This window comes from Strigops habroptila, chromosome 5 (assembly GCF_004027225.2).
Source record: "Strigops habroptila isolate Jane chromosome 5, bStrHab1.2.pri, whole genome shotgun sequence".
Classification (NCBI taxonomy): domain Eukaryota; kingdom Metazoa; phylum Chordata; class Aves; order Psittaciformes; family Psittacidae; genus Strigops; species Strigops habroptila.
In genome coordinates this window covers 70,216,935-70,244,436 of record NC_044281.2, presented here as the reverse complement: position 1 = coordinate 70,244,436, position 27,502 = coordinate 70,216,935, and the positions used below count along the sequence as shown (strand labels likewise).

Here is a 27,502-nt window from a genome sequence, read left to right as displayed (position 1 = left end):
ACAGTACAAGAGACTAGTTATATCTAATTTCCTTTGTAAAATTAAGACATTAGCATAAAGTGTAAATATACACCAGAAACCCAAAGATCATTGCTTTCAGTTCCAGGTAAATGAGAAAATATTCAGTAATACCCTTCCAGTACTGCACGAGGGTTTTTTCTCCACCTTCGCCAAAGATGCTTTCCCAGATCCAATTATTTGTGTCAATCTGTCACAAATTAGTTTAAAGAAAACATTTCACTCAGAAATGGTAGTCTGAACAGTACGCTAACAGTAGGCAAAAAGAGATATGGGGTCTATTTGTCTTCCATAAACCAGTCCTGCAGAGCTTCCCAGAAGCTGAAAGTGAAGGATTTTGCTGTTCTTAGGGTCATTTGGGGTTTTATACTCTTACATATCCATGAAATCTACCACAACGCCCCTGGAAGAACACTTCGCAAACTATAGTTTAAAAAACATGACAGGATTAAGTTTAGGAAAAAATATGGACAAAAGCAAACTATAAAACTTACAAATATTTCTCAAACTTTATCGATCACTCTTATAAGCCACTATCACAGTGATGAAGACATATATAAGCATACTGAGCATCTAACTTGGATATTAGGTGCTCTAAATCACAAAAGATCAGGATGTGAATAGGGGTCAAGATCCCTCTATGTTGGCTTTATCCAGATACTTTGTTTCAGACTGCACCCTTTCCCTACTTTAATTTTAAAAGCTCATATATTGCAAAATGAGATTTTAATCAAATAAAAAAAAAACCCCACTTTAAAAAACATGCAAAAAATGTAAAATATTTCAGAATGTTCTTTTGTTTAATTTTCTGAAACATTCTGATAATGTTGACTTGAATTCTGAAATATTTTTGTTGAGTTGAAAATTTTTCAACAAAAAAAAAAATGCTATTTCAGCCAATAAAAAGTATCCAACTCTATCCAGCTTCCATTTCTGTCTCCGCCATTGAGTTACTGCATAATCACAAGCTAGTCAGCTACAACCTAATGTTTGGAAACATTTGATATTTATAGTGCCAACTGCATTAATTGTAGGCACACAAAAAGAAAATAAAATCCCTAACCTCACAGTTCCCCCACTTGCCCATCTTTTAAGCGAAAATGAAAATAAAATGGGTTTTATTGCCACAATGGTACTGTGATCTTTAATTAACCAATGTGACCTTGCAAGGACATCTTTCAATTAATGACAAGAAATTTTAAGAAGGTCTCATCTCTGCTCAACTCCTATTGCAGAGCTTGAGGCTAGAGTTTGTAAATTTTGTCCTCAGCCTAGTACATACAGTTCATGGTCATGGCAGCTTGAGTAAGACGTTCCAGATTTATATTAATATTACCCTCTGGAAGAAAAACCTTTTCCAGTTGTTCTCACCCACAGGGCATGGAAAGCAAATCCCTTAATAGAGGCAAACGAGTCATTAGCCCACAGGAGTCTACAGTAATAGGTCCCTGTTCAGTTCTTCCTGTGAGATCTACATGAACAGCCACTGGGTATATGCCTTAATGAAGCTATAGGTGGTGTTATCCTACAGCTGCCAAACTGGAATTTTTCTTCGTATCTACAGCTCCATCTATGATATGGTTTTAGTTCTGAAAAAACCCTCTAATTCAGGATTACTTAATTTGACATTTAGAAGACTATGTTTTCTTAACACTAAACTTGGCTGTAAAAAAATTGGGTGAGGTTTCCCCAGCACCATGCAATGACACCATCTGTCAATGATCAGTGGGATTTACAGGAGAGATAGGCACATATTTGACTAACCATTTCACTGCTGGCAAACTAGACACATAAAGGTAACCTTAGCTGTATCCAGAGGTCACTTCTGGAACTGCTGCTGAAACAGTCTGTGTGGACCCAAATTGGCACTGGAATTAAAATTATCAGGGCTGAGGAAATAAAAACAGACACAAACCTCAGCCCATCTGCAGATACAAACCCAGATCGTAACCTTTTGAAACACTGAGATAAATTCCTCATCTTCTGCTACATTACTCTCAAATATCCAACTAGCCTCTCTACTCTTCATGAAATTCAAGCTTCAAATAAATAGAAATACACTGGCTAAATTTTATCACTGTTCCCATCCAAAATCATAATAAAAAGGACTGAAAACCTTGCCCTCAAGAGAAAAATTTGCTGGCTCATGCCTCAAACAACTGCGACAGAAAACTCGTAACTCCAAAGCATATCCTAAGTGGATGCCCAGCCCCTTTCCTTCTCCCAGTAAAAGCACAGCCTTTTCCCTTCTCCCAATTTTTAATCCCTGGAGATCAAAATGATTGTGGCTGGTGTTCATAGATACTAAACCAACCGAAAATCTGGTTGGTTATCATAGAAAGACAAAAAAATAAAATCCTGGGGAGACTCAGTGAGGGAATCAGTAGCGTATTTGAGAACTGCTTGTTACACTACAACACACCACATTTTTCCTCGTTGCAGATACAAACACTGCTCCTTGAAGCCACGTCCTGTTTTCCTCTTCCTACTGTCTCTCTCCTCCTGCCCTGTTGGTGTTTTTGCCCAGCTCTCATCACTAGTGTGTATTTCAGTGTCTTTTACTGACTAGGCTCATCCTGGGCACTGACTTCAGAGCTCAAAATTTCCCCATAGCCATCAGAAATGATGTGCAGATTTCTCCTCTTCCACACAAACGTGTTTTCCGCACTTTCCCACTCCCAGGCTTTGACAGAATCACCCAAAGTCTCAGAGAGCACGTTTAAAAATATATGAATGAGAGAAATGGGCAAATGTCTAAATGTATCAGGCAAAAAAAAAAAAAAGGAAAATGGTCCCATATCCACCACTTCATATCCCCCAGTGAAACATGAATGAGTCCTCCAGCTAAGAGCAGCCTGAGGAAACTGCTACATTCCTACAGTACAAAATATGGACTATACTTTTTATATCCCTCCACATGACAGCACAGGTGTCCAAGTTACAGTAAAAAAACACAGAGCTGCAGAAATGTTTTGAAAGAAAAGAACACAGAGCAGGTCTTTAACAAACTTTGCACCCATGCCAGTTCCAGTTATCTTTAGTAATTTCAGAGTGATGAGTGATCTGGGAATTTCTGTATCACATTAGTGTAAGTTCCTATTTCCATTCGTACAGGATCCTAAGTTATTAAAATCTCTGAAGCCAAGGCCACGTGGGAGCCAAATTTGGATGCCTGTACTCACATCAAGTAACACATTCTGTTCAAGCTCTGCCACTGCCATCAGTGGGTGTAGCTAAAAAAATGAATCACTACTACAGAAGTAGAGATCTCAAATCCTAGGTTTTATAACTATAAGTGGCCCAGAAGTGAGTCTCAGCTCATGCACAAACTTTGAGCTGGTTGCAAGAACTGATGAGACATATCCCATGGGATGAGAGCACAAAACTGCAACCCAGTGATTAGCACAAAGATCTGGGACTAAGGAAAGAAATTGAAGGTAAGATCCAGGATATAAAGCCACAGATCAGGACTGGAGCTTAGGACTTTAGTTTTGACCAGTGGGGAGCCATCATGGGCACTGCCTGCCAGAGCTACAGCAAAACGCAGAGTGACCTGTATGCCCATGACTAACAGAGAGGTCTTGCTTACTCTGCTGAGTGAAAGTTCACATCCCAACCTCACGAGTTCAGATACAACCGTAATTTTCTCCTGGCCTTCAAATGTCTGTATCTGAGCTCTCTCAGGGAAGGTATAATTACTTGCAAAGGTCTCCAAGAGAAAAGTAAGACCTCTCCCAGTCATGCTGACTGATCCCATGAACCAGGTGAAGACTATAGACTTCACAAGCCCGTTCATAGTAGCCAGAGAGATGAAAGTCATGCTTTGAAGGCAAAACATTGAACAAAGGCTGGCCCAGATAAAGCCAGCTGCATTCAGATCAGATGAAGACTGTCCCATTAGATGAAGGATGCTTACCTGAGCCCCTACTAATAAACAATGCAGAGCAGCACAAACAAGCAGCTTGGCCTCTGATTTTGGCATCTTACTATCATTATTATTTAACCTTACCTGGAAGTTTTAATGAAGAGGTTTGGTAACATAGTATCTGATAAGCTGATGAGCTCCACAGAATCATGTCCCTTTGAAACTTATAGCTATACCTACTTTCTCCCTCTTTCATAGCCTAATAAAAAGAATCACCAAATTCCTGAGGCTAGTGTTCTCCTTGCATTTTCTTTTGCTGTACACATCTTACAAGCCAGAGCTTGTGAGCCATCACAGTCTGCAGCTTTAAAAAGAAAAAAGGAATAAAAGAAAGAAAGAAGCTAAAGAGAGTTATTATGTTCCAAAATTTCAACACCTCTGACCCCTGCATTACAGATTGGTTCAAATCTCTCTATTCTGAGAAAAACCTAATTCACTCTCTTGGAAGTTTATTGTCAATGGGACAATATTTCTGAGTGGAATAAAGATTTCTAGGTCTATGCCATATGAGTTTTAACTAAAGAAGACTTCTATGTTTTCTAAGAGACTCACTTGAAACAGACACATTAACCATTATTATATGAAAGTAGAAAATAAACCACAACACAGCCTCTCCTTTAGAAAGATTTTCTGCTTTGTTCCACTCTATTTTCCAAGAAAGCCTCTCCCCTAAGCTCAATTGTACTATTTGAAGTGTAAGGTACAATTATTCCATAGGACCATCTACTCTACTCATTAGAAGGATGCACCTGAAGAGGATCTACACTCACCTTTTTCATGTGCACCCTGCACGAATAGTCGTTTTCTATCCTATCAATTTCTAGGATAGAAAACTATAGTTTTCTATCCTAGAAATCGAAGGATTTTGGATAGTTAGGTCAATCAACCACCTGCCACCAGAAGCGGGAGAACATAACCTCCTTTCCTTCACTATGGAAATGTGACACAGTAACATGGTCAGAAAAGGTTCTAGATCTTTGATGCATTTTGCAGGATCCTACAACTTCCTTTCCTCCATGTTAAAAAAACTTCTTATACTGTCCAAAATCCACAGACACACTAAGGGAAATCTCCCTTGATGTCAAATACCATGTTTTAAATGTGGGAGTCTAAAGCTGTTTAAAGAGATTTGCAGAAAGACCTAGGCAATTTGAAACCCCCCTGAGGTATCTATCTCCACTGCAAAGTGTGGAAATATTGCAGGTACAACCTATAGAAGTTTTGGGCCTGGATTTCAGATACTTTTAATGGTGTGAAAGAAATTCTATGACAATTGGACTCTAAGATATATACATCATGCTCTGCAGTTATGAGTCAATTCTTAAAGTCATCCAAGTCCTTCCTATTTTTAACTGTTGAAAGTAAGAGCCTCTTGTTCTTTAATATTATGATCATTTTTGGCCTTAAAGACCAGGCATTTCTTTTAACTATTCATGGATTCTGTCAAGCAGCACTTCTATGAACACACCATCCCCTACATGTAAAAAGTACAGCGTTAAGAAACCGATTCAAGCCCCAGCCCTAGATTCAACTACAGATGAATATTGCTGGGTTTTGTCTTCTGCTCTGAAGTAAATTCTTGGGCCTTCACGGTGGAGACAATTTTGGAAATGCCGCATCTGATATAGAGGAGCCTGGAGACAGGAACTAAATTTGTTTAATCATCTGCTTTTAAGACACTCTCCCAATTTTGGAAGCTGACACTTGGGAAATGGAAAGGAAAGATAGTCACAAAGCAGATTTTTAGCAAACTGTTCGCAGATCCTGGACTTTCACCAGTCAGTAAAAAGAAACTCGCTCCTCAGAGAGTGATTCAAACCAGAGCCTGAATCACCCTTTCCCCCAGCAGTTGCATAAGGAGACTGGTCAAGAGTGTCCAGCTCTGCAAAGACTGTCGTAGGCTAAAGTAGCTCTCAGAATGGTTAAAAAAATAGGAGGTCTAATGATCACAGCTCTGTCACTGAAGCACTGGGCAGTTTCTCTGTCTTACTGTAAGTAGGTTATAACAAAGAAGCAGGAGTTTTGCCATTATCAAAAGATTTGTAGTCATCTGTACAAGACACCATTGTTATAAGAAAAATGTACAAATATGGAGACTATAGCACTGCAAGATATGTATTGTGGAGCATATAATATTGATGATGACCAAAAACGAGGTTGGTCTTAATGTTCTTAATGAACTTAATGTTCAGGTAAAGCAACCAATCCCTTCAAGCTAGATGCCCTTCTTCCCTCCATGATCTGCCCAAAGCAAACAAAGCCTGAGGGCATAACTCACCAGTAAAACCTGTTTGGAGTGACCCGCTCATGCATGAGCTGCCATTTTCTTCCAAAGTCCATGGAGCTGTACAGCTGAAAGAAAGACAGAGAAGAGGAAGTTTAAGCTTTGAGGAAGAAGAGGAAGGACTGCTGCTAAATAAAGTATTAAAATCATTTCAGATTAAAGGACAGAAATGGATTGTCCTGAACAATTATTGATCAGCCTCACTGCCAGGGAAGGCTAATAAGGCAATCTCCTCCCCTCACATTCAACTCAGACTGAGCTCCTGAGACTCAAAAGCAGGTTGGCTCTTCCAAACCTTTTCAAACATTTTTGTGCTTCCTGTTCTCAGCTGACAACACGTTCACTTTGGCTGCTATATGACAAAGCTGGCAGTCCCCCTGGCTTTTTCAGCCCAACAGGAAGCAAGTGATTGATGACATGTAAATACCTAACATTAAACAGAATCAGAGACAAATTAGACCAGCTGACTATGATGTGATAGGTAGTGACTCTATACTCAAGGTCATTTCTATGGTGTGGATCACATCTTTCTTCTGTGTGGGAAAAAAAGGAAATTGCTCCTAATTTACATCTTTAATGTTCAGAACAAGTTCTGAATTTTGAGATAAGTTAGAAGTCAGTCTGCTCATTGGTTAAACATTAAAGATAGTGAAGTGGCTCTTCTTGAAAGCCAAATTTGCAATATAATGATAATTCGGAGTCCTTCTGGCTAACAAATGGCACAGCTGCTCCATGCGACTCCACACTAAGTCTCGGGCATAGGTTTGTCTCATACAAACTCTGCTTAATACCAGAAACAACATTGTCCCCATTTTCCATATAATCAGTTTATTACTCACAATCCACTCACTCATAATCAAATCATATGTAAGCTCCTTTTCTCAAACTCTGAGAAAGTCTGGTTCTTCAGAAAAAAAAACCAACTTTGAGAAATAACTACTCTCTTTTACAACTAGATCACAGAGAAATAAATAGCAGGCAGTGTTTTGAACAGGATTTCAAATAAATTTCATCTGAAATAAATTCTGGCTTAATAAAACAAGGTTTGATTGCAGGCTAAGGGGGTAGATAACAGAGCTGAAAAGTTAAATGTTTGTAATACCCAAATTTAGGTCCTTAATGGGAAAATGATATCATTTGAGAAAAGCTTCTGTGTTTGATTTGATTTTGAGTAACTGGATTTACAAATCAGCGGCAGGTCCATGTTCAGATTAGAAGGGTTCACAACCTAGTGATGTGTATTACAGCACAGTTATGACGGATGGCTAACTGTAACTGGGAAGGTAAACTATATGTGCTCGCACTGAATATTAAAGTTTCTTGAATGGGCAGTATCTTTGACCACAGAGATTCTACACAATTGTACCATAGAACAATTTAAAAAGGTGATTGGAAAGGGCTGTTTGAGCAGTGTCCAAAGCCTGAGGCAGCTGATTGATTCTTACCATGTTTGTACTCAACTAAACAACCAAACCACTGTATAACTAGCAAAAGGAAACAAAAACTGAAATTCAGACCTCATCAATTGTCTAATGCAACTGATACATGTAAAGACAAAAGAATCAGTCCTTTGCACTTGTGCCATGGGAAGCCCAGTTTCTGCCAGTGACAGCTCAAACTGAATAAGGCACTTAAGGGGAAAAGAGTTGGAGGCAGATATCCTCCAATGTTCCTGTCAAAATGGGCTCCAGTTATGTAGACTTCATTCCAACCAACATCAGTGGGCCTGCAGTAAGAAATACTAGGGAAGATCTTGTGCCCCATGCTCTTCAGGAGATCAGACATGATCTGAATTTCTGATTTGGCTGTAATTGGCACTGCCACTAGATAAGGTAAGATACTGCACTAAAAGCCCACATTATCTGGGCTTCCTCTGCTTTTCTAGTTAGACAACCACAGTGATAGTCTAAAAAAATACAGTATAGAATCCTCTGACCAAAAAGGAATTATCTGTAGATACAAAATAAAGCTTAGACTGACTGATGGTAGAAGGATTAAATTGAACTTGCAGCCTTTAGGTGATTTTGGATAAAGAGATAAGGAGGATATTATTCATTTTAAGAACATTTATTTATTTATTCACCTACTTATTCTAGGCATTCACTTTGAATTTTAACCAGATGATTGAGTCTTAAAGCTGTATAACAAAACAATTCCTGAAAGGCTTCTCTGGCCCGGTTCACTTTTTTAGTATTATTTACAGATGCAAATGTAAATGTTAATGTTGAATTACTAAATAAAACATACAATACAGCGTTTTCTAATATGCATTAAAATTGAATACATATATATATATACACTTCCTCTTCATCTCCTTTAGAAGAGAAAACAAATTCAGTAGCAAGTACAGCAGATTTCAATGGAAATTATTTTGGCCTAAGGCTGAATACTAAGCAATGGAAAGAAATGAGGTTTGTTTGGTGCCAAGATCTTCCATTTTTAAAGCCATGCTCTGGCTCTTTAGTGATGAGTAATCTCTGGCATTTCCACCTTCCAGAGCATTCTAACACATTGGTTCAAAAGGGATGGACTTCAGTGTACCATGAGGGTGTACTGTGAGGGTATGCCTTTTCTGCAATCTCCTTGTGTTATTTCACCTACTCAAATAAATGAAAAAATAAGACCATTACAGGTCTTTATGTTTGTATGGGCTGGCCTTGTGCCTTGATGGAGCTAGAGTCCCACGCAGAGGGCTTGACAAAAGAACAATTCAGAAGCATGATCCAAAACAGAAGGACAAAGTCCTGGCTCAAGAAAAAGGTGACAAAAACAATTTTTAAACATGAATATGAACTCAAAATCCTGCATCTACTACAGAGGCACCTCAGTAACACAGTCACAGAACTCAGCCAATCCCAACACCTATTTGAGCAGATAGGTACCAGGAGCCTTCTAAAAGCTAAGGTGGTTTTGAGAACAAACACATAATGTTCGAATTCCCTACTGAGCCCATGTGAATGATGCTAATGTACCCTTGCAGCAGACAACAGGGCTTTTTTCTAGGCATGACCCTAGAATTTCTGCTTACCTGCAGACTGGCATGTGACACTGTCACAGGGCAGATGGGATTCAGGAAGGTGAAGGGGCCAGCATTACGTGTCAAATAAATATAACTTTTAATGTGCTCTCAGGCCTGATGAAGCACCTAAACTATTACCCTGAAAGTATAAGCCCAGTCACACCAGCAGGATCCAAGAACATCTCTGCTTTCACCCTTGGTTTTGAGGTCACACCGGTTCAGCAGTACAAGTGCAGTCTTTGAGAATAGGAACTGAGCACTGGGGATAATCTGCCTATGCTCAGGAGCCAGCTTAGACCTATCACTAAAAAAAAAAAAAGGCTGTACCATTGATGCTCGCAACATCTTGCGAAACAATGCTAATCCAATTGTAGTTCTGCTTGATAACCACGATAATGTACAAAGACTTCTCTAAACGAGGAACATATATCCTGCTTCTCCGGGTAATGAGGCAGAACTGTTAACAAGGAACATCGGGCGCTAAACTTTGGATGACTACCTAGAAGAAAATGGGCAGTAATTAGGTAAAAGGTAATTCTGGCAGGGGGCAGCTGACCAACTCAAGAATCCCACTGACTCAAGAGAAAGACTGAGCCTGCATGCCTGATTAGCATGAAAAGTGAGAGGGACCTTTAACCAATAAGGGGTGGAATACCTATTAACAAGTTGTATAACTCTCAACCAATGGAAAATAATTTCTTTTTTTGCCAAAATGTGTAAAAGCTTAAAATTATAATCATCGGGGTGCTCAATTTGTGGAGACTTCCACCTAGCACCCTGCGCAGAATAAACAATGTCTCCTTTCTAAATTAGACTCTGTGTCTTTGTTTAGAAAGCCTCAAATCAGAAACAACATCAAGAAGGTAAACAGCAAATGTTTACCCAAACAGCATCACAATATTCCACACTCAAGGATGGTAGCACCAGACTTATCACATCCACCAACACAGTCCTGTGTTTTACCAAGAACACACAGTCTGTGTGAGGAAAGACCTTGGCAGCCTAAGTGATATACAACTTTGTTTCACCACAGGCCAGAACCTTAACTCATGCTTGTCTTACTCAGCACAACACTGAATCATAAGGATATTACACACCACAGGCAGATTGCTGCTTCTTCAAACTCTAAGAACACTTGCAACATTTTATTTAACACTGGCATTCTACCCAAGATAAGCAACAAGCCCCTTAAAGAGGAATCTTTATCCCTGGCATCAGATTCTATGCCACAGACGTGCAACAGCCAGAAACACAGAGCTGGAAAGGAAGGAGTTATACACACATGCATGCGCACACAGTGTTGCATATGAAAAACATCTCCATGCTCTTGCAATTCTCCATAGCAAATTTTCGGGGTGATAGATCATGCTGGCTTGCTTGGATGATCTTTTTTGGGGCTGGGTAATTTGTTTTGGGTGTTTCACTTATTTTTCCAATTAAAGCTAGCAAGACAAGCTTCTCTGAACTGGTGCAGTGTAAGAAACTGGCCTGCTTATATCCCACTTATGGAGAGAGGGAAGAAGAACAAGCAATGAAGGAAAAACATGGAAAACCATAGAAAGAGACTCAATCTCCTGATGTTCGTCACCAATGTCTGAGCTAGTCACCAAGGCCCATTTTTAGACAGGCTAGAAACAGGCTCGGGACAAAATTTCCATACCAAATCTAAAATGGCTTATTATTCATGCCTTAGAAGCCTCAATTTCTCTTCACAGATGATTCAGCTGAGACTGATTTCACGTTAGGTTCCCTGTTCCCAGGTTGACCTGCTTGGTCTTCATGGGGGAAGCAAGCAGAAGACTGAAGATTCAAGGTGAGCCGAAGAAAGGCCAAGCACACAATAGCCTGGGTACACTTTACCACCGAAAGAAGCACACTGAAGATGTCATGTATAGATTGAGAAGCAGTAGACAACTGACTAAAGAAATTCAGACAGCTTTGATATTTATAGAGTTTTGTGCTCAAACGCAGAAGAAGAATTAGGGCACCAGGAACATACATAAAAGGCTTATATCCAAATAAACTTAAATACCCTTTGTAGCTACGAAATCAGGTCTATTGGCCTGAGCAAACATCTGGTGAGAATCTCAGTAGTTTTCTGTCTGCCAGCCAACCCTGGAGCACCAATAATAGTGTCAGATAAAGTGAGGAAGAACAGCTGGACTATATGCACTTAAAAGAACAATTCATCTATTACAAACAAAATTATGCTTCCCCTAGACAATACATCCAGCTGATGATGGAAAGATGTATTCACATTATTCCAGTAGGGTGTGAGTCAGCCTAGTGGGAATAACTGGGCAGCAGCTGGCACATGGTAGCATGATGAAAGAGGAGGGGCAAATTAGCCTGGCCTGCCATGTCCTCAGAAGAGCATGATCCCAAGCAGCAGCTTGGATTGCTTACATGAAAAGATGGCTCTGATCCCAGAAAAGCACAAAAGCAAACTAACACCTTCTCAGCCAGACACTGGTGGGAAAAATCTACAAGATGTATAGAGGGTTCCTGCCAAAAAATCAAACTCTGACAGAAGAAAAATAAAATTAGGTCAACATTTCTGTAGGAAATTGGACTGCATGCAAGCAGGCTGCAAAGAGTAACTCAGAAAAGCAAGTCTGTTGCAGGGTCTTAAATTTTCTCTACAGAGGGAAAATGACCACGATCACTGGAAAAAAATTAGCGGCTTAGAGAAAAAGTAGACAACCACTCAGAAAATTGAAAGGAAAGTCTTTTCTCTACACTTCTGTGTTACTGGTTAAATTATAAAAGGAGAAGAAGGTGGCACCATTAACATGTCAGAAAGTTCATTCCTAGAAGGAAAATGAACTGGAGGAAAAACTCCCAACACTTATCAGCCTTGAGAGTACAGAATAGAGAAGCCATGTCTGGCAAATGCCAAAGATGACACATTACATGGAAGAAGACAGCCATATGCAACTGTATTGGGTTTGCATGGCAAGGTTTAGGTAGCTGGGGGGCTACAGGGGTGGCTTCTGTGAGAAGCTGCTAGAAGCTTCCCTAAGTCCAACAGAGCCAACAACAGCTCCAAGACAGACCCACCACTGGCCAAGGCTGAACCCATCAACAACAGTGGGAGCACATCTGGGATAACATATGTAACAAGGGGGAGAAAAACCCTGTACAATGGCAGTCGGAGAGAGGACTGAGAAGAAACTCTGCAGACACCAAGGTCAGTGAAGAAGGAGGGGGAAAATGTCCTCCAGATGCCAGAGATTCCCCTGCAGCCTGTGGTGCAGACCATGGTGAGCCAGGCTGTGCCCCTGCAGCCCATGGAGGTCCACAGCAGAGCAGATATCCACCTGTAGTCCATGGAGGTCCATGGTGGAGCAGATATCTACCTGCAGCCCATGGAGGACCCTACGCTGGAGCAGGGGATGCCCAAAGGAAGCTGTGACCCTGTGGGAAGCCTACATTGGAGCTTTGGTGGGTACCTTGCATCCACCCAGGGTCAACCCACTACAGCAATAAATTCAAACTGCAGTGACAATGTTTCACGAGATGACAATATTTTTTCTAAAGGCACATGGAGCAGCTGAGCACTTCAGGAGAAACATTTTGCAAGATCCTGGAACATTATTCTGTGTAGAATAAACGGATGGTCCTCACTTCCCCCACTGTAAAGAAAGATGTTTTTTCCACACCTAAAATTAGACTTAAGAAGTATTTAATAAGGTTGCCCTTACTCAGGGAAAAAAACACAAAACCAAAACAAAGGAGTCTGTGCCATAGGAAATAACTGCTCCAGCAAGTGAAAGGATACGAGTAATAATTGCATTTCTCCCTGTTCTTCTATTTCTTTCATTTAAATCTAAAATTACACCTATCCCTTCTCAACCACGGTAAGACTACTCCTGACAGTCAGATCCATCTAGTTACTATGCTCTCCGCTTGCTGAATTTAGCCCAGAAATTCCAAGCTGACAACATACTCCTTTTTTTCCTGTTTTATTTTTTCATCATTTGAAAATGGTGCCTTTTTCCTCCAGGTCCAGCTGACACTATCTCCCTATAATTCCTCATTCATACAAATAGTAATCAGATCCAAAATCCCCAAGGAATTCAACTTAGGATAGTAAACTCCTGAACAGCTAAGGCTGACCCAAACATTTCCATTCAATACCCACAACACACAAGACATTTCCCTTTGCTAATTTTTCCATTTGAGATGTTGGAATATTGTGGTTTTCCTACTTCTCATAGTCCCACATGCGAAATCCACTTGTGGAGACCCCCTACAACAGTCCTGCAGCCATCATTTGCCCTCAGCCACTGGTGTGACTTTGGGAGCAGAGCAGACAGTGAAACCTCACCAGAGCAGAGCAATAAAAGACAGATGACAGAATCGAGAAGAATTGGATAAGAAGATAAACAGGACAGATTTGGTGTAGCCATGAAGACAGCAGCCAGTACTACAGAAACATGTCCTACTTCTATACCACATCTTCTTGTCTTAACCTTCCTCACCTATCTTCCATCCATTCTTTTTGGAGGACAGATGGATACCTTTCCCTTTCACAACACCAGTGCAATGTTTAAGCTGTGGGGTCTATGCAGCCCCCTTTCTCAGGTTCTTCTGTGAGGCAGGACATGTTACTTGCAGCGAAACAGGGACAGGAGTCAGTCTAACATGCTTCAGTCGGGTGGCTGAAACTGGGTCAGGAGCAACCCTTGCCATGGGAGCAGTTATGTTACAGTAGAGGTGCTTCTAGACCTTTAGAGAAGGGAAAGAAGAGCTTCTCGCTCTCTTCTCTTGCCACATGCTGCTGGAAATCACAATTCAGGTAAGGCATCCTTGACAGCTCACACAAAAGAACCTAAAAATAGATCCTTCTTCTCAAGCCAAAAGATTTGTGTAACAGCTGGTGGAGCTGAGCTTAGGAGAAAAAACTCTACCAGCACCATATTTATGGGCTTTGTTTACACAGAGTTGTAAAAACTAGTAATTGTAATGAAGACAAATGAACCAGTTTATCTCTCTGCTTTGATTTCCTTTCAGGGCGATTAAAGATTGCATCAACAACCTCATTACAGCCCAAGGTTCTTCTCTAGTATGGTACAACCAGATTAGGCATGGAAAGAGAACATGTCCACGGACTGTTGCTTGTCTGAAACTCACCAGAGCTGCTCATATACCTACTGATCTTGTGCAATAGAAAAGGCACTGGAAACAGATTAATTTGATAAGAAACTGGTCTAGACATTAATGCATTTCCGTAATCTGTCTCAAAGACAAAGAAACCCATGTATCAGAACCTGCGAAGTTCTATTTGCATTTGAAAATCTAATACTGAAATATTTTAGATGCTGGCTGGCAAAAGTAGGTCTTTCACACAGTAGTGTGAAACTCAGATTTCACACTACTGTTTAAAGGAACTGGTCAGGTATCTTCTGCACAAAGCCCAAACACTTTGGAAACGCCCAACTTCATGTTATAATTGCATAGCTTAACCCAGACCTAGTTTATAAAGAAACCTGGTAGTTTAAGACAATGCACTGATGTTATGTTTCATGGTTTCACACTGCAGTTTGCTTAAACCTGATGCTCAAAGCAAGACTTGCCGCTCTCTGCTTCTCAACTTCATCTCCAAGAAAAAGAGGAAAGTGGATTAAACTGGTGAAAAAAGTCCACTCAAAAACCTTCACATTTCAATTTTCCTGAAGCCTAATTGGTACTGAGCATACCCAGCCAAAAATTTGCCATTTCTGCTGAGAGGACAGCATATCTTTTCCTTTTCTACGGTGTTGCTGGTTTGTAGTGGAACAAGAAGTCCAGATACAGCTGCAACAGGAGCAGTGACATAAATGAGTGTTGCTAAAGAAGTTAAGGCATGTTTCAGAGTCCTGGGTGAAAAACAGCCTCTTTTTTTCTTGCTTTCTCTCCACCTCCAGAAATCTAGAGTGGCTCAGAACCACGATTAAAAGTATTACTTTCAGGGTTTTTTTCTTCAACCGAAAATCTCGAGAAAACCGTGCTCACTTCGGTCAGTCAAAACACGTTTCAATCACTTCTAAATAATTTAGCTTTAGCAACTTGCGAAAGACACTATAAATAGAAATGCCATTTTGAGGGAAGGCTAACTTTTTTGATTGCTTGTTTATTTCTTTCCTTATGACATTTTAACCACTTCAAAATCATCTCTAAAGTTTGGGGAAGCGCTAAAGTTGAGCAATATGTTGGCACTGACCCTCTTCCGATGAGTGTTTTATTAACAAGCCTTATTGAAAACTAAAGACATAAAAGGTGAAAAAAAAAAAATCCAACAGAAACCAAAAATCACTACTTTCAGAGCCTGAGAAGAGATTGAGACATAACAGATGAGGCAAGCAGCGTGCCATGCAGGGGGACAGTTTCCCACATCGGCAGCGCAGAGCAGAGAGTGAGACTAGAAAGAGGCATGGATGCAGAACAGGGGTGGGAAGGACAACACTGGAACTGTGAAGAGATCAGAACAGGATGGAGGTGACAGAGTTGCCTCCTACTATCAGGATCTACAAGGTGCACCAGTATTTCTTTGACAGGCATCCAATAAGCTCAGACAGAGGCAGAGGAGGGTTGCGGGCTGTTCGTGTTGTCACCAGATGCTGCTCCACTCTTTTTCCCTAGAATCAGCTCTTAACCAGTGACAAAAGATTGAATCAGCTCTAATGGCTGCTGACTTTCTCTCCAAGCCAGGCTGGTCCCTTACCCAGCTTCTTTTCAGCTTAAAAATCATTAGGCAGCTTTTGGTCTGAGGTCTGTACTAACCATGTAGATATAGTCAATGGTGAGGAGCAGGTCAGCCTGCACCAAGGAGCAATGTGCCCTCACAGCCCAAGAGGAAAATCTTGTTTGCTCCTGGGGACTCCAGACTGCAGCCCTTTAAAAGCCCCTTCTTACACACCCATCAATGTCTACACTCCAAAAGTTTAACAATAAGGGGAAATAAATGGGAACCACATGTCTAATAGGAAGATTTTTCATTCAAATGTGCTTTATTGTGTGATATATGTCTTTAATTACAGTGCAAGCATCTGGGTACATTCATTGCTACTACAGACCAATCTTTCATGTTTATTGAGCATAACACTACAACGTGCAAAGCAGGAGAGGCTCAGACATTAGCCAAAGTGGGATATAAAAATACAATCACATGCTTGGCTCTTCCTCTCCTTCCTTTACAAACCCTGTGGCACTATCTGTAGAGTAACCTCTATATTACGCAGAACAGGATTTAATGGAAGAGCATTTTTTTCAGAATAGCGAAAAAAGATTTCATACCATCAACCACCTTCCAAATTCATATAAGATTTTGCTGAGTTATTTCTTCATGTGGAAAAAAACATTTCTGAAATTGTATACAAGGACATTAATGAAAAAGGTTTGAAACTGCATTTAGAGCAGCATTTTATTCTGAGATGTAACTGTTGTTCATGTAACAAATTTCACATGGCTTGAAAGAAATAAATACTAGTTTGGGCTCAAGCAGAACATGTAATTTTAGCAAAATTAAAGCAACATATTTTGCTTCAGGTTAAATCATATTTTAACACATGCACACACCCCTGCCATCCAATTCAGCTTCAGTTTTCCATTCAGCAGTATTTTTACAGGCAAGGGATGTTATTCAAGACAGATCCCAAGTTATGTGACCCACCACTTTTCAGACACTGAGCAGACACACACCCAAAACTAACATAGCTCACATGGGTGAAAATGCCGTAAAGTGAAGCTGCTCCCACCCAGGGTCAGCCCTGGCCTGTTTAGGTGTCCACCTACCTCATACAGTTCTCATCTCACCAGCTGAAAAGCAGCAAACTTCACACGTCGTTAAGACCTGCACCCCACTTCTCAGTGGTGGCATGCAACTATTTCTTCATAAAGTCAGTCTTACAATCTGTCTATATTCTTCTACTCTATTCACCTATGAGGATACTTTGCCCCCTCAGCCTGAAGCCATGGGTTTTATCAGGGACTGACAAGGTAAAAGAAGGGATTGTTGCAAAATGTTTAGTGACCACTAACTCATATCTTTCCTAAGAGAGGAACTCAGTTGGGATCTTGCCAGATTTCAAAAGCTGACAAGTAGCTCTTGTCATCCTCAGGAAAAGTGAAGAAATTGCATTGCAACGGCTCGTTGTGCCAAGCACATTTCCTATAAGCACCCAAAATCAGGGCAAGCAAAGGTTGAGCTATACAAAAGATACACTTTCTGATGACTGAGGAAGCTTGTGGCTGGGCACTGAATAAAGACAGGCTGCTCCTATTAATCCGCTCTGATCTCACCCTTCTCTGCTGCCAAAGATCGTTGCAGCCTCTGTGTATGCACACATGGTAACAAAGCTGTGAAGCTGGAGGGGTTTGCTGTGCTCAGTGGCACTAGCGCATCAGCCCAGCAGGTTCATGAGCCAGTGCTGTGCATTCAGTGCAGCCAAGCAATTTGCTCTCCATGGCATAGGTTTCGCTCAGTCTGAGGCAAAGCTGTATACACTAGAAAATGCTTCACAGCCACAAGTGCCAGATAACTTGGAGAAGAGGTAATCACAGAAGTGACCCAAGGAAAGAAGTTGAAGAATTGAATGTGCAGAATTTCTCCTGGGATTGCAAAAAAGAAGCACAGAACTGTCTACCTGTATGTAAATGGGATAACACCAAGGAAATGGGAAGCTTTGCAGCCCTGCATGGGTGAGAAGGCAGAGACAGACATTTCTGATCCTTAGAGACCCTTCTTAGATACACTTCCTAAAACAGTTTAATACTAGCATTGCAAATACTACTTTTTAATCATTTCCTTTCCATTTGATCACTGGTGTCTAATACTGCTCATGGCAATGTAGTCTGAATAGCCATATTTTCAGCTCTACCTGTTAAGATATCCATAAGTCAGGAAGGATGGCACAACTGGCATTTCATTGGATTTACTCTAGCTGGACTCTGCCACTTGGACCTTAGAATAAGCATTTATAGGCTTCCACAACATGCTATGCTACCTCCAACTCTTCTGGTCATTGATATGCCCCCACTTCCACCCAGAAAGGCTTCTGGGAAGCTACAGTGAATGAAAATACACTTGCTATACTCCTTAGCAAGTGTACAGGTCCTGCACTGGGAGAAATCCATCTCTGGACAATTCTGGTCCCCACACACAGCCTATGCTCTATACTGCCTGTGACCGAGGCCAGATACTGGACCAAATCAGCCCAGAGGAAGGCCCACCATAGTTAATGGGAGTCCCCCAAATGAGAATACAGATGCTACCTGTAGGACAACTGTGACTGTGAAATAAATTCTGTATGAAAAAAGATTATCAAAACAAGATAGAAAACTTCAGCTTCTGACAGTGTTGAAGATGCAGCTTCAGCAAATATCTCCTACACAAACACCTTACCTCTTGTACCATCTTCTACAATTCATTCTTTTAAGCCATCTTCATTACCATGAGCTTGTCATATCCTATCCTATAATAAATCAAGAGAACTACAATTTAAGATTAAATGGCCTGTATGCCTTGATTCACTGGGTGCCTCAAGTGCCAAAGCAAACCTGCTTCTGCAAGCTTATATTAAAGAAACTCAGAGTTCTTTCCAGACTTACTCTCCTACTTCCCAGCCAACTCTGGTCTCCACCAGGGGCTCTGCTAGCTTGAAGATATGCTCCAGTACTGTTCTTGGGATAACACTCTCAAAATCCTGTGAGGTAATTCAGTTCAGCTTTAGCTAGCCGAATTTCTCATTGGCCAGATTCCCTGGCAATTCATGCATTGACAACAGGCAGCTGTTGAAGGGAAAAGCAGAGCCTGATTACACAGGCACCTATCTCTACACATGCACAGCCAAGCCAGAGATCACATGGAGGAAGGGATTTCAGATCTGGGAAGCTCCAATGGAATATCCTTTCCTTCATCCTGAACAGCAAGTGATCTCACGGAAGACAAGAGATGGTGTCCTCCCTGCATCTCACAGTGATTCAGCTCACCCAGGTCCAAATGTGCAAGGGAGAGTGACAACACCACCCACGGCTGGCATGAAGGACAGCATACGGATGTTTACAGGAGGAACCCAAATGAACAGCATCATCGTAAATGCTGGCCATCATCAGGAACAATTTAGCCTGACAGTTGTAGCAGAAACTGTCACTGCACTGAGGCATCTCTGCCAGAAAAATCACCAAATGAGAAACTCGTATGTTTGAGGGATCTCTTAGGGCTGCTGGGCATACACCATTTACACTGCCATCTCCAATTCATCCATCACCCATTTCCTGCAGTCAAACAGTGGAAAACTGTACCTTTGGAATAAATGAATCTGCAATTGCAGATCACGTGAGAAAAAGGAAGCTTGTACCTAACCTCTTTCGGCAGCTTTCTAGATTTCTAGGTATTATTCTGTGGTGGTACCAATATTTAAGCTATTTATCCCATTTAATCCAAACTCTATTCAACTCACCTTATGGAAAAGAGTGGAGAAAAAATAAAGCCCCCCAAAAAAAACCCACCAATAAGCAAACCCAATCCAAGGTAACAAGAAGTCACCAAACTTGATATAATGTAACTTTAATTCCTAAAGTTAACCAGTTCACAGTGATGGTACAGCATAATTCATTAGATCAGGGAAGGCTGCAGATCAAAAATAAAGCAGACTTCTCCACGCTGTCACTAGTGAAAAAACATAACTCCTGTATCTAGAGAATATCAGACTCAGTTTTGAACTGGAACTTTCAGGCTTGTCACATTTGTGCCATTGGGTATGTGTGCATAACTCTTTTGGGCTTGCACCGAGATCTGAGGAAATCAACTGGCCTGAAGCAAGTGCTGTGTTAGAGGACAAAACCAGAGTCCTGGTTTGGCAGCAAAACTTTTGATGGCATTATTGTTCTCTTACTATACAGCAGGGAAGTCCCCTTGGGTACAGTATATTCTGCTAACGTGTTATTTGTATGTGCTGTTATCTCTTGAACACTGCAAGTATAAAATGCTACCAAATCTGTATTCAGACTGTTTATGATCACTGAGCCTCTAGCAGAAATTAGATGCCCAAGGTAGGAGGCTGTGGGAAGGATCAGGTTTTCCTCTTTTTGCACTACAGAATCCCAAGGATTTCCTATAAGGCTTTAAGTTTTGTCATTTATTTGTTTTACCAATTGTCCTTCTCTCAAAAATATCACCCTTCATATTGGTGCCTCAGATCCTGCTTTTATCATACCCACAGTACTTCAGATGTGCCAAAATTTTACTGCATCATGCCCCAACTTTCATTTTATAGCCACCCATGGTCCTATAAAAATCAATTGAACACAAACCTAAAGAATTTTATTACACTGAAAGAACTTCTTGTAACTGCCACAAAACTGTTGTGGGGCTTCTATTGCAAAAATAGAACATGCACACAAGCGTGTGCACATGCCATGCAACAAGGCCACCAGTCTTCTCCCAGACAACCTGTATGGAAGACGAGGTTGAAATAGGCACCAAAATGCAACTGAAGATGTGCAGCGTTTGTAATGATGAATAAAGATTTCTCTTAGAAGCATAAATGATCTGCAGCACCAGTGCTAGAATCAGGACATTATTAAAATCTTGTATTTCCCCTCACCTCCCTTTTTTTTAAAAAGATAAAGCTTCTAGTTTTATTAATTTTGAGGAAATGTTTGAAAAATTCTCCCCAACCTTTCCTCAGTCATAGAAGCATCAAGAAAGATTTAAGAGAGGACAACTGAAATTATTCAAACACCTTCCTGACGTTTCCTCTGCCAAACTCACGACTTCTAAGGGACCAATTCATGACTTCTAAAAGCTTGGGATTTCTAGTTCTGAGGTGCTAGAGCAGAAATCCAGGCACTGGCCTCCTTTTTCATTAAGGCAATGAGCATGAAAAGCTGAAACATGCTGAGTTACCATTGAGTGTATGGATATTTGAATCATCCATGCCTACTGTGGGGACAAAGGACTTTCGGCTTTTCCTCTGGCACCTTTATTCCCCAGAATAATATTGATCACATGCAGTTTTTATCAGAAGGAAAAAAAAGGGGGGGGGGGGGGAGAAAAGATTTAATTTTCATGTGTCAAGGTTGAACAATGGAAACAAATAGTTGCCTTAACACGAGCAATAGCTTGTGCACAGGCAGATGAAACCAGAGACTCTGCATCTCTCAGCAGGTAGACTTTGGTAAAAAAACCCCTGTATACTGAAAGGAGTAAATGACATCTTGTTTTCTGTGAGAACAGAATACCATACATGTTTTCAGACCAGATCCTCCAGTGATGTAAACCAGCATTTCCCTGCTAAAATCAATGGACTCATACTGAATTTCAGCTGCTACACATGTGACCGCACACACCTTTTGTATACCAGCTCAGGTGTGCTGTTAGATCAGAACATGATCCATTTCCCTGCTGAAATCAAGCACTGGAGGCAGGGATGGTTTGTACTGATTCAAAAAGGGGAGCGGGGGCGGGGGAGAGAGAGAAAGCTATTTGCGAGGGGAAATCTGAGACAAAACTAGGGCCCCATACCAGCTTCCAGTACTATAGAAATCTATTTCACACAATAGCCACTAGATTATTTGAAATTAAATGTATGAGGTTTTTAGTATACTGCTGTGCTACAATATAAAAGAAGGGCTCTCTCTGCCCTGCGGCACATTGACAACTACAGCACTTGCTGATGTGAAATTCCTACGTGGGGTCCCCACCCCAACCACACTGGAAATTCTGCTACAGCCAGAAACCTGGAGAGAAATTAGGTTGCAAAAAGAGTGACATTTTTATAGGGCCACCTGAGCCAGCTGAAAGGAAAACAGAACATGATTTTGGAATTCTGGCTAACATTGCAGCTCTGTCACCAGTTAGCTGGCTAACATTGTATGGCTCGCTTCATCTTCCTGTGCTTCAATTTGCCTTCAGCCTCTCTTACTGCCTAGTTTACTCTGCCACTGTATTGACAACCATCAAGCTGTGATATCTGAGCCATTTAAATACTCCTTGCATGACAGTAACAGGTAAGGTGGCCAGAACATGACTGTGGTAACACTGGAACTGCTGGATAAACCAGATGGTTCCTCCTGGTCGTGGTACAAATGGACCTACTAAGAACTGCATGGTGTAAAAATCAACAGAGAATCATGGGATTTACAGAATCTAGTTATGCTTCACAGAAGAGTGGTGAAAAGGAAATACCAGCTCCTGCCTGCTCTTTTTCTGGAGTTTCTTTGGTTCTCAGATATGCATCTCTCAGCTGCAGAAAAAGATTTTGATAAGATATAATAATGTTGTCCTGTTAAATGGATGCAACAGCAGGAAAGCACCATGCAGTTATTGCCAACGTAGGAAAAGACCCTCACTGAAATCAAGCCACAGATGCTCTGTGCGGTGTAGGGCCAGCTTGCACGATATGATTACCTGACTGGCTGCACATCTTCAATTGCAATGGAAAGCACAGATACAAGAGCAGCTAGAAGTAAAACTGCAGCAAAGGCTTTGGTCCTTGGCACTGCCAACCACAGCCAAGATTCTGTGTCAGGATCAGGATTGTACACTTCCCAAAAGCTCCCATTGCTGAATGATTCACATAGCCCCCTTCCCAAGTACTAGCATTTTTTTCAGTTCATACAAATATGTCAGAGGTTCAGCAGCTGCTAGCAGGAAGCTGAAACCCCTTGATTTAGGAGCTGAACTGAGAGCAAGGGACAGCCTGTTGCTCCCAGGCTTGCTATTCCTGCTCCTGGCTGTGAGCTCCCGGTCCGACACACAGAAATGTACTCCTCAGGAAACACCTTCACAGACTATCCTAGTTCTTGGTTCCTGATGAAGTAACAAACAGGCATGTGCAGGTGCTTGCATGGTGGGAAGGATTATACCTTGACCTCTCAGCGTCATCAATCCAGTTGGCTGCCTCAAGGGCACTGGTCTATCCCATCCCAGTCATCTATCTTTGAGGACATTAAAGATAAAAGTATCATCTCAAATAGCCCAGTGTGATCCTAATGTGCAATACTTCCAAACAGTGAGGTCTTGTATTGTTGAGGCAATGTGCAAATACTAATTAATGCCACCATTAGCCAGACAGAAAAAACAGTCCCTGTCAGGCAGACTTCCAACAGTTCTCAGCTGCCTGAATCACTGACAGTAATGGAAGCTGCTGTGTCCCAAATCCTTCTGGATAAAGCATGACTTTTCTTGGTTAACAAAACGTAGCAGCTTTTTAATCAACATCTTCCAGAAAGCATTCTTGATCCAAGGGAATTAAACAGTGTCCCTCTATATTGAAATCTGCATGCCCAGAGTCATAATTTCAGGTGCTGGCAGATCCATCTTCCCCAAGCAACAGCTTTAACATCCTGAAGCATTAAAGAAAGCCAAGAGACCAGCAAAACCCAAGAGAGTGAAATTACCTAAAATCCCAATACTAAAAGCCCATACATGACTTGTATATCACTGCAGGCACTTTGCAATAGTGAAAGCCTCTCTTTAAAACCACTTCAAACCCTAATGTGTAAAAGCTTCCATACTTAGGCCTTAATCTACAAAAACATTCATGCATAATCTTAAAATTAGGTCCAGCTAAACCAACTGGCCACTCTGAGGTCAGGTTTGCCTTTTTTTCTATGAAGTTCTACATTTTACAAGCAATACTATTCAAAATTAAAATTTCATTACAGTTCACACACATCTATGTTCATTTTCACAGGCTCCTCTCTGTTACTTTGGCTGTGATATTATGGGCAAAATTAATCCTGTTGGTTTTTGGCTTTGAATAGTCCCATTTCTAAACTCAATCACCACATTGAGCCAGTTTAACGAGAGGGGAAAAGAACCAGGCTGAAGCTTTCCATGGCCAGCAGGCACCTGAGTGGAGTCAACAGTTGAATTGTGCTCTTTCTTCAGCTGAAAGTGATATCATCTGTAATGTCGCCATCAAGCCAGGCAAATACTGAGACAGAGCTTTGAAAAGCAATATGGAAAGAAAAGAAAAAGGGAAAAAAGAGAAAGACAGGAAAGACAGGAAGAAAGAAAAGGAAAAAAAAGAAGAAAGAAAAGAAAAAAAGGCCAAGGAAACCCATCTGAATTCATCTCATTTCATTGAAGCAGCCTGGTAAGTAACTGATATATCTACACAAATGAATTCTGATAAAGAAAAACAAAAGATTGGGAATTCCATCTTTGCTTGCACATCATGTTTGTTCTTTCCTCCAGGGCAGGAGTCATTATAACCTGTAGGCATAATAGCAGGAACTAGGAACTTAATGCTTTTTGTTGCTTTGATCATATTGGAATCATACCCCACATAATCCATTTTGCACACATCCAGACAGCAGGGCTGGTTTCAAGTCCCCTAATCCCAGGTAATATAAGAAATACTTACGTCTCAGCAAAGGAAATTACTTCCTTGACAGTCAGTGGAGGTCTAGTCAATACAAATGAGTCTAAGGTACAATTTACCTCATCCTAAAACAGTCACCTACATTTGCTTCCAGAAATCAATCAACACCATTCAGTAGATCACCACCAAATACTGTGTGCAGCCTTGGCACCCAATATAGGTATGCATTGCTACGTCTTAGGTCTTTACAGTCAGGCAAAATAAATCATGCCCCAAGTGTTCTTATTCTTCAACCTTCTTCATTCCTTCACATTTATTCCCATCTGCTATATTTATAACCACCCCTCGCCCCATTTAGGCTCAAGATAAAATCAATACACAGCCATGATTTAGCATGGCCAAGGAATAAACCACAGGAACCCTGCTTTGTTACACAATAAAATAGGTTGCTTCAGGAGAAGAGCATATTTAAACATCAAATGTGTCTTGCTCCATTTATCTCTGTATTTTCCTTTTCAACGTAAAACCTGTTCATGAAGTGTCTATAACATAAATAAAAAGCAATAGGAAAGTCTGTTCTACCTAAATTAAGTTTCACGAGCAGTTACTTTCTTTTTGCTACCATTTATCAATGCAAGCCCAAAGTTCACTATGTTGCTAGGACAAAATTCATAGGGCCAAACTTACATAATTTAATTTCTCATTTCCTATTAAAACTGCCAGGCTTACCATAATCAGAATGATAAATGCAGAGTCATACGTCTTCTTTCCAACAGTAATGCCCATCAATACTTCAAATGCAAACAATTGTGACATTTGACTTTATAAAAATTACCTGCTGCACCAACACCACTTAATTAAATCATTTTAAAACTGCTTTTGTTACACTTAATGAATGATATATTATGCTGCAATGAAACATGCAGCAATACAAATACTTCACAATGCTAACAATTAAGGCTCACTTCACTTACGGCAATTGGCAACACAAGTACTCCTCACTTCATTCAGTTTGTGCATTCCAAATGAACTGGTTAGCGAAAAGGGTGCTTCTTTGCTAATGAGTTTTGTAATCAAGGCATCTATTTTAATTTCAAATTGGCTAGATTGGGGGAAATTGCTGAACTAAATGACTGGTTCTAATTAGGATTATAAAAATATTCATCATGCAGCAGAATTAGTGCAAGGTCTTGATTTCCCTACATCTGCATATAGCTTTAGTTTAAGAGTGGAAAAAAAAACCCCTCCTGATAAATTGTCTTCCTTTTAATGAATTGAACAAACACTATATCTGTTTCAGTCATCCTTTCATTTAAAGGCACTGATACATATTCATGATTTGTAAATGAAGTTAAGTGATTTTGATTCTTCAGTTCATTACCATATTGAAGAAGAGACTTCTGTAAATTACCCTTAAATATTCCCAATCTCAAGGGTTTGGTGGGGTTTTTGGTTTCTTTTTTGCTTGTGGGTTTTGTTTTGGTTTTTTTAACTTGACTAACATTTCAGTTATCTGTTTGATAGAGCCCTGCCTGCCTGGGAGAGCTGCTGGCAGGTGGCTTGTCCAGCGACAGACACATGATATGTTTGTAGAACCTGATGTTCTCAGAAGAGCATTCAAAAGGCAGAGAGATGAAAGGCTTATTTGTGGTTAAGTCATGGGAACAGGACTCTATCTGGGTTCAGTTTCTGACTTTGTTGTAGTCCTCAGTGGTAGTTAGGCAATGAAACACTTTAATGACCTGTGCCTGAATACACTATGGATACTCCAGGGACAATGCTTGTCTGTCAGCTTCACGTTTAATTGTAAGTTCTCTGGGGCAGTGATTGCTTTTTAGTATGAATGTGTAATACAATGGACCAGTCAGTATGGTAAGGATTTCTATGAGCAGTTACTATAATATGGCTTGTATTAAACACAAAACACTAAGTGTTCCTTTACAGGTGGGTAACATACTCACTTTATTTCATTCATCAGCATGATAGGCCTGTAGGAGTAATTGTTATTATGTCAGCTTCCTCGACTTCTTTTCCTTTAGGTGAAGAAAAGAATGAGGTAGTTGTGCCTTCAGCTTCACACTTCAGGGTGCTCAAATGTCAAGTGACAGGCATAAGATAAATTTGAAAGCTGAGTATTGTATCCATAGGACTGGAACCATAGTCATTATGCTCTTCAGATATCAATGAGCCATGATGAGAAATCAACTCCAGTGTGTTCTCTCACGTCATACAACGAAATGGTGATTCTACCATGAGGATTCACACAGGAGCAGAAAAAGCTTATTTTCCTTGTTAAATGTAATGTTCACATCTTCCTAAGAAAAGCTGAGTTTTTCCCAAGAGGTGCAGTCTCAGGCTGCTGCTGATAAAAGGAGAGATTGCTCACACTTCTGAAAACTACAGTTACATCTAAATTCCAGGACCGGGACTGCTGCTGAGGACCAAGTGACAGCTCTGGGTGTCTGCTGATTTATATTTAAATGAGATGTTAGCCAGCCACCTCTCCTCATCACCTCCTTACCTCAGTTCCCAAGGAAAGAAAACATAGAGGCCTGGGCAGGAGTCATGTCTCACTTTCAACATGCAGCAGCACACACTGTTTAATTTCAGCACGATTGCAGTATGCAGCTGCTATCTTAGAAGCACACTGTCCAACATTAGGAGTTCCAACTCAAAGTGCAATATCCTCACTTGAACACAACCCTGAAGTCCCCAGGTGCCTAGGTTTCCATGAAAAGCACAGAAAAATCTGAGATCGGGGCTGAGGCACTTGCTGCAAATGAATGGGAGTATAACTCCCTACTGTGTGCTAAAGAAGCTGAGCAGAGCAGATGGAGGAGCTAAGCCTGAAATCACACAGCACTGGCACCCCTTGAGACACAAGGACCATAGGTCCTTAAGGGCACTGAGGGCTCTCTTAATGTCCCAGCTCAGTGACCTAC

At 40.8% G+C, this 27,502-nt stretch overlaps 1 protein-coding gene across 2 annotated transcripts in view; it reads right to left on the bottom strand.

Moving 5' to 3' along the window:
• SORCS3 (sortilin related VPS10 domain containing receptor 3) overlaps nt 1-27,502 on the bottom strand; it is a 299,459-nt gene that overhangs the window by 105,747 nt on the left and 166,210 nt on the right. For both annotated transcript variants that reach the window (XM_030488031.1, XM_030488030.1), the window contains exon 5: nt 6,222-6,295. In XM_030488031.1, coding sequence (XP_030343891.1) covers nt 6,222-6,295 — 74 coding nt within the window. The remainder of the gene's footprint in view (nt 1-6,221; nt 6,296-27,502) is intronic.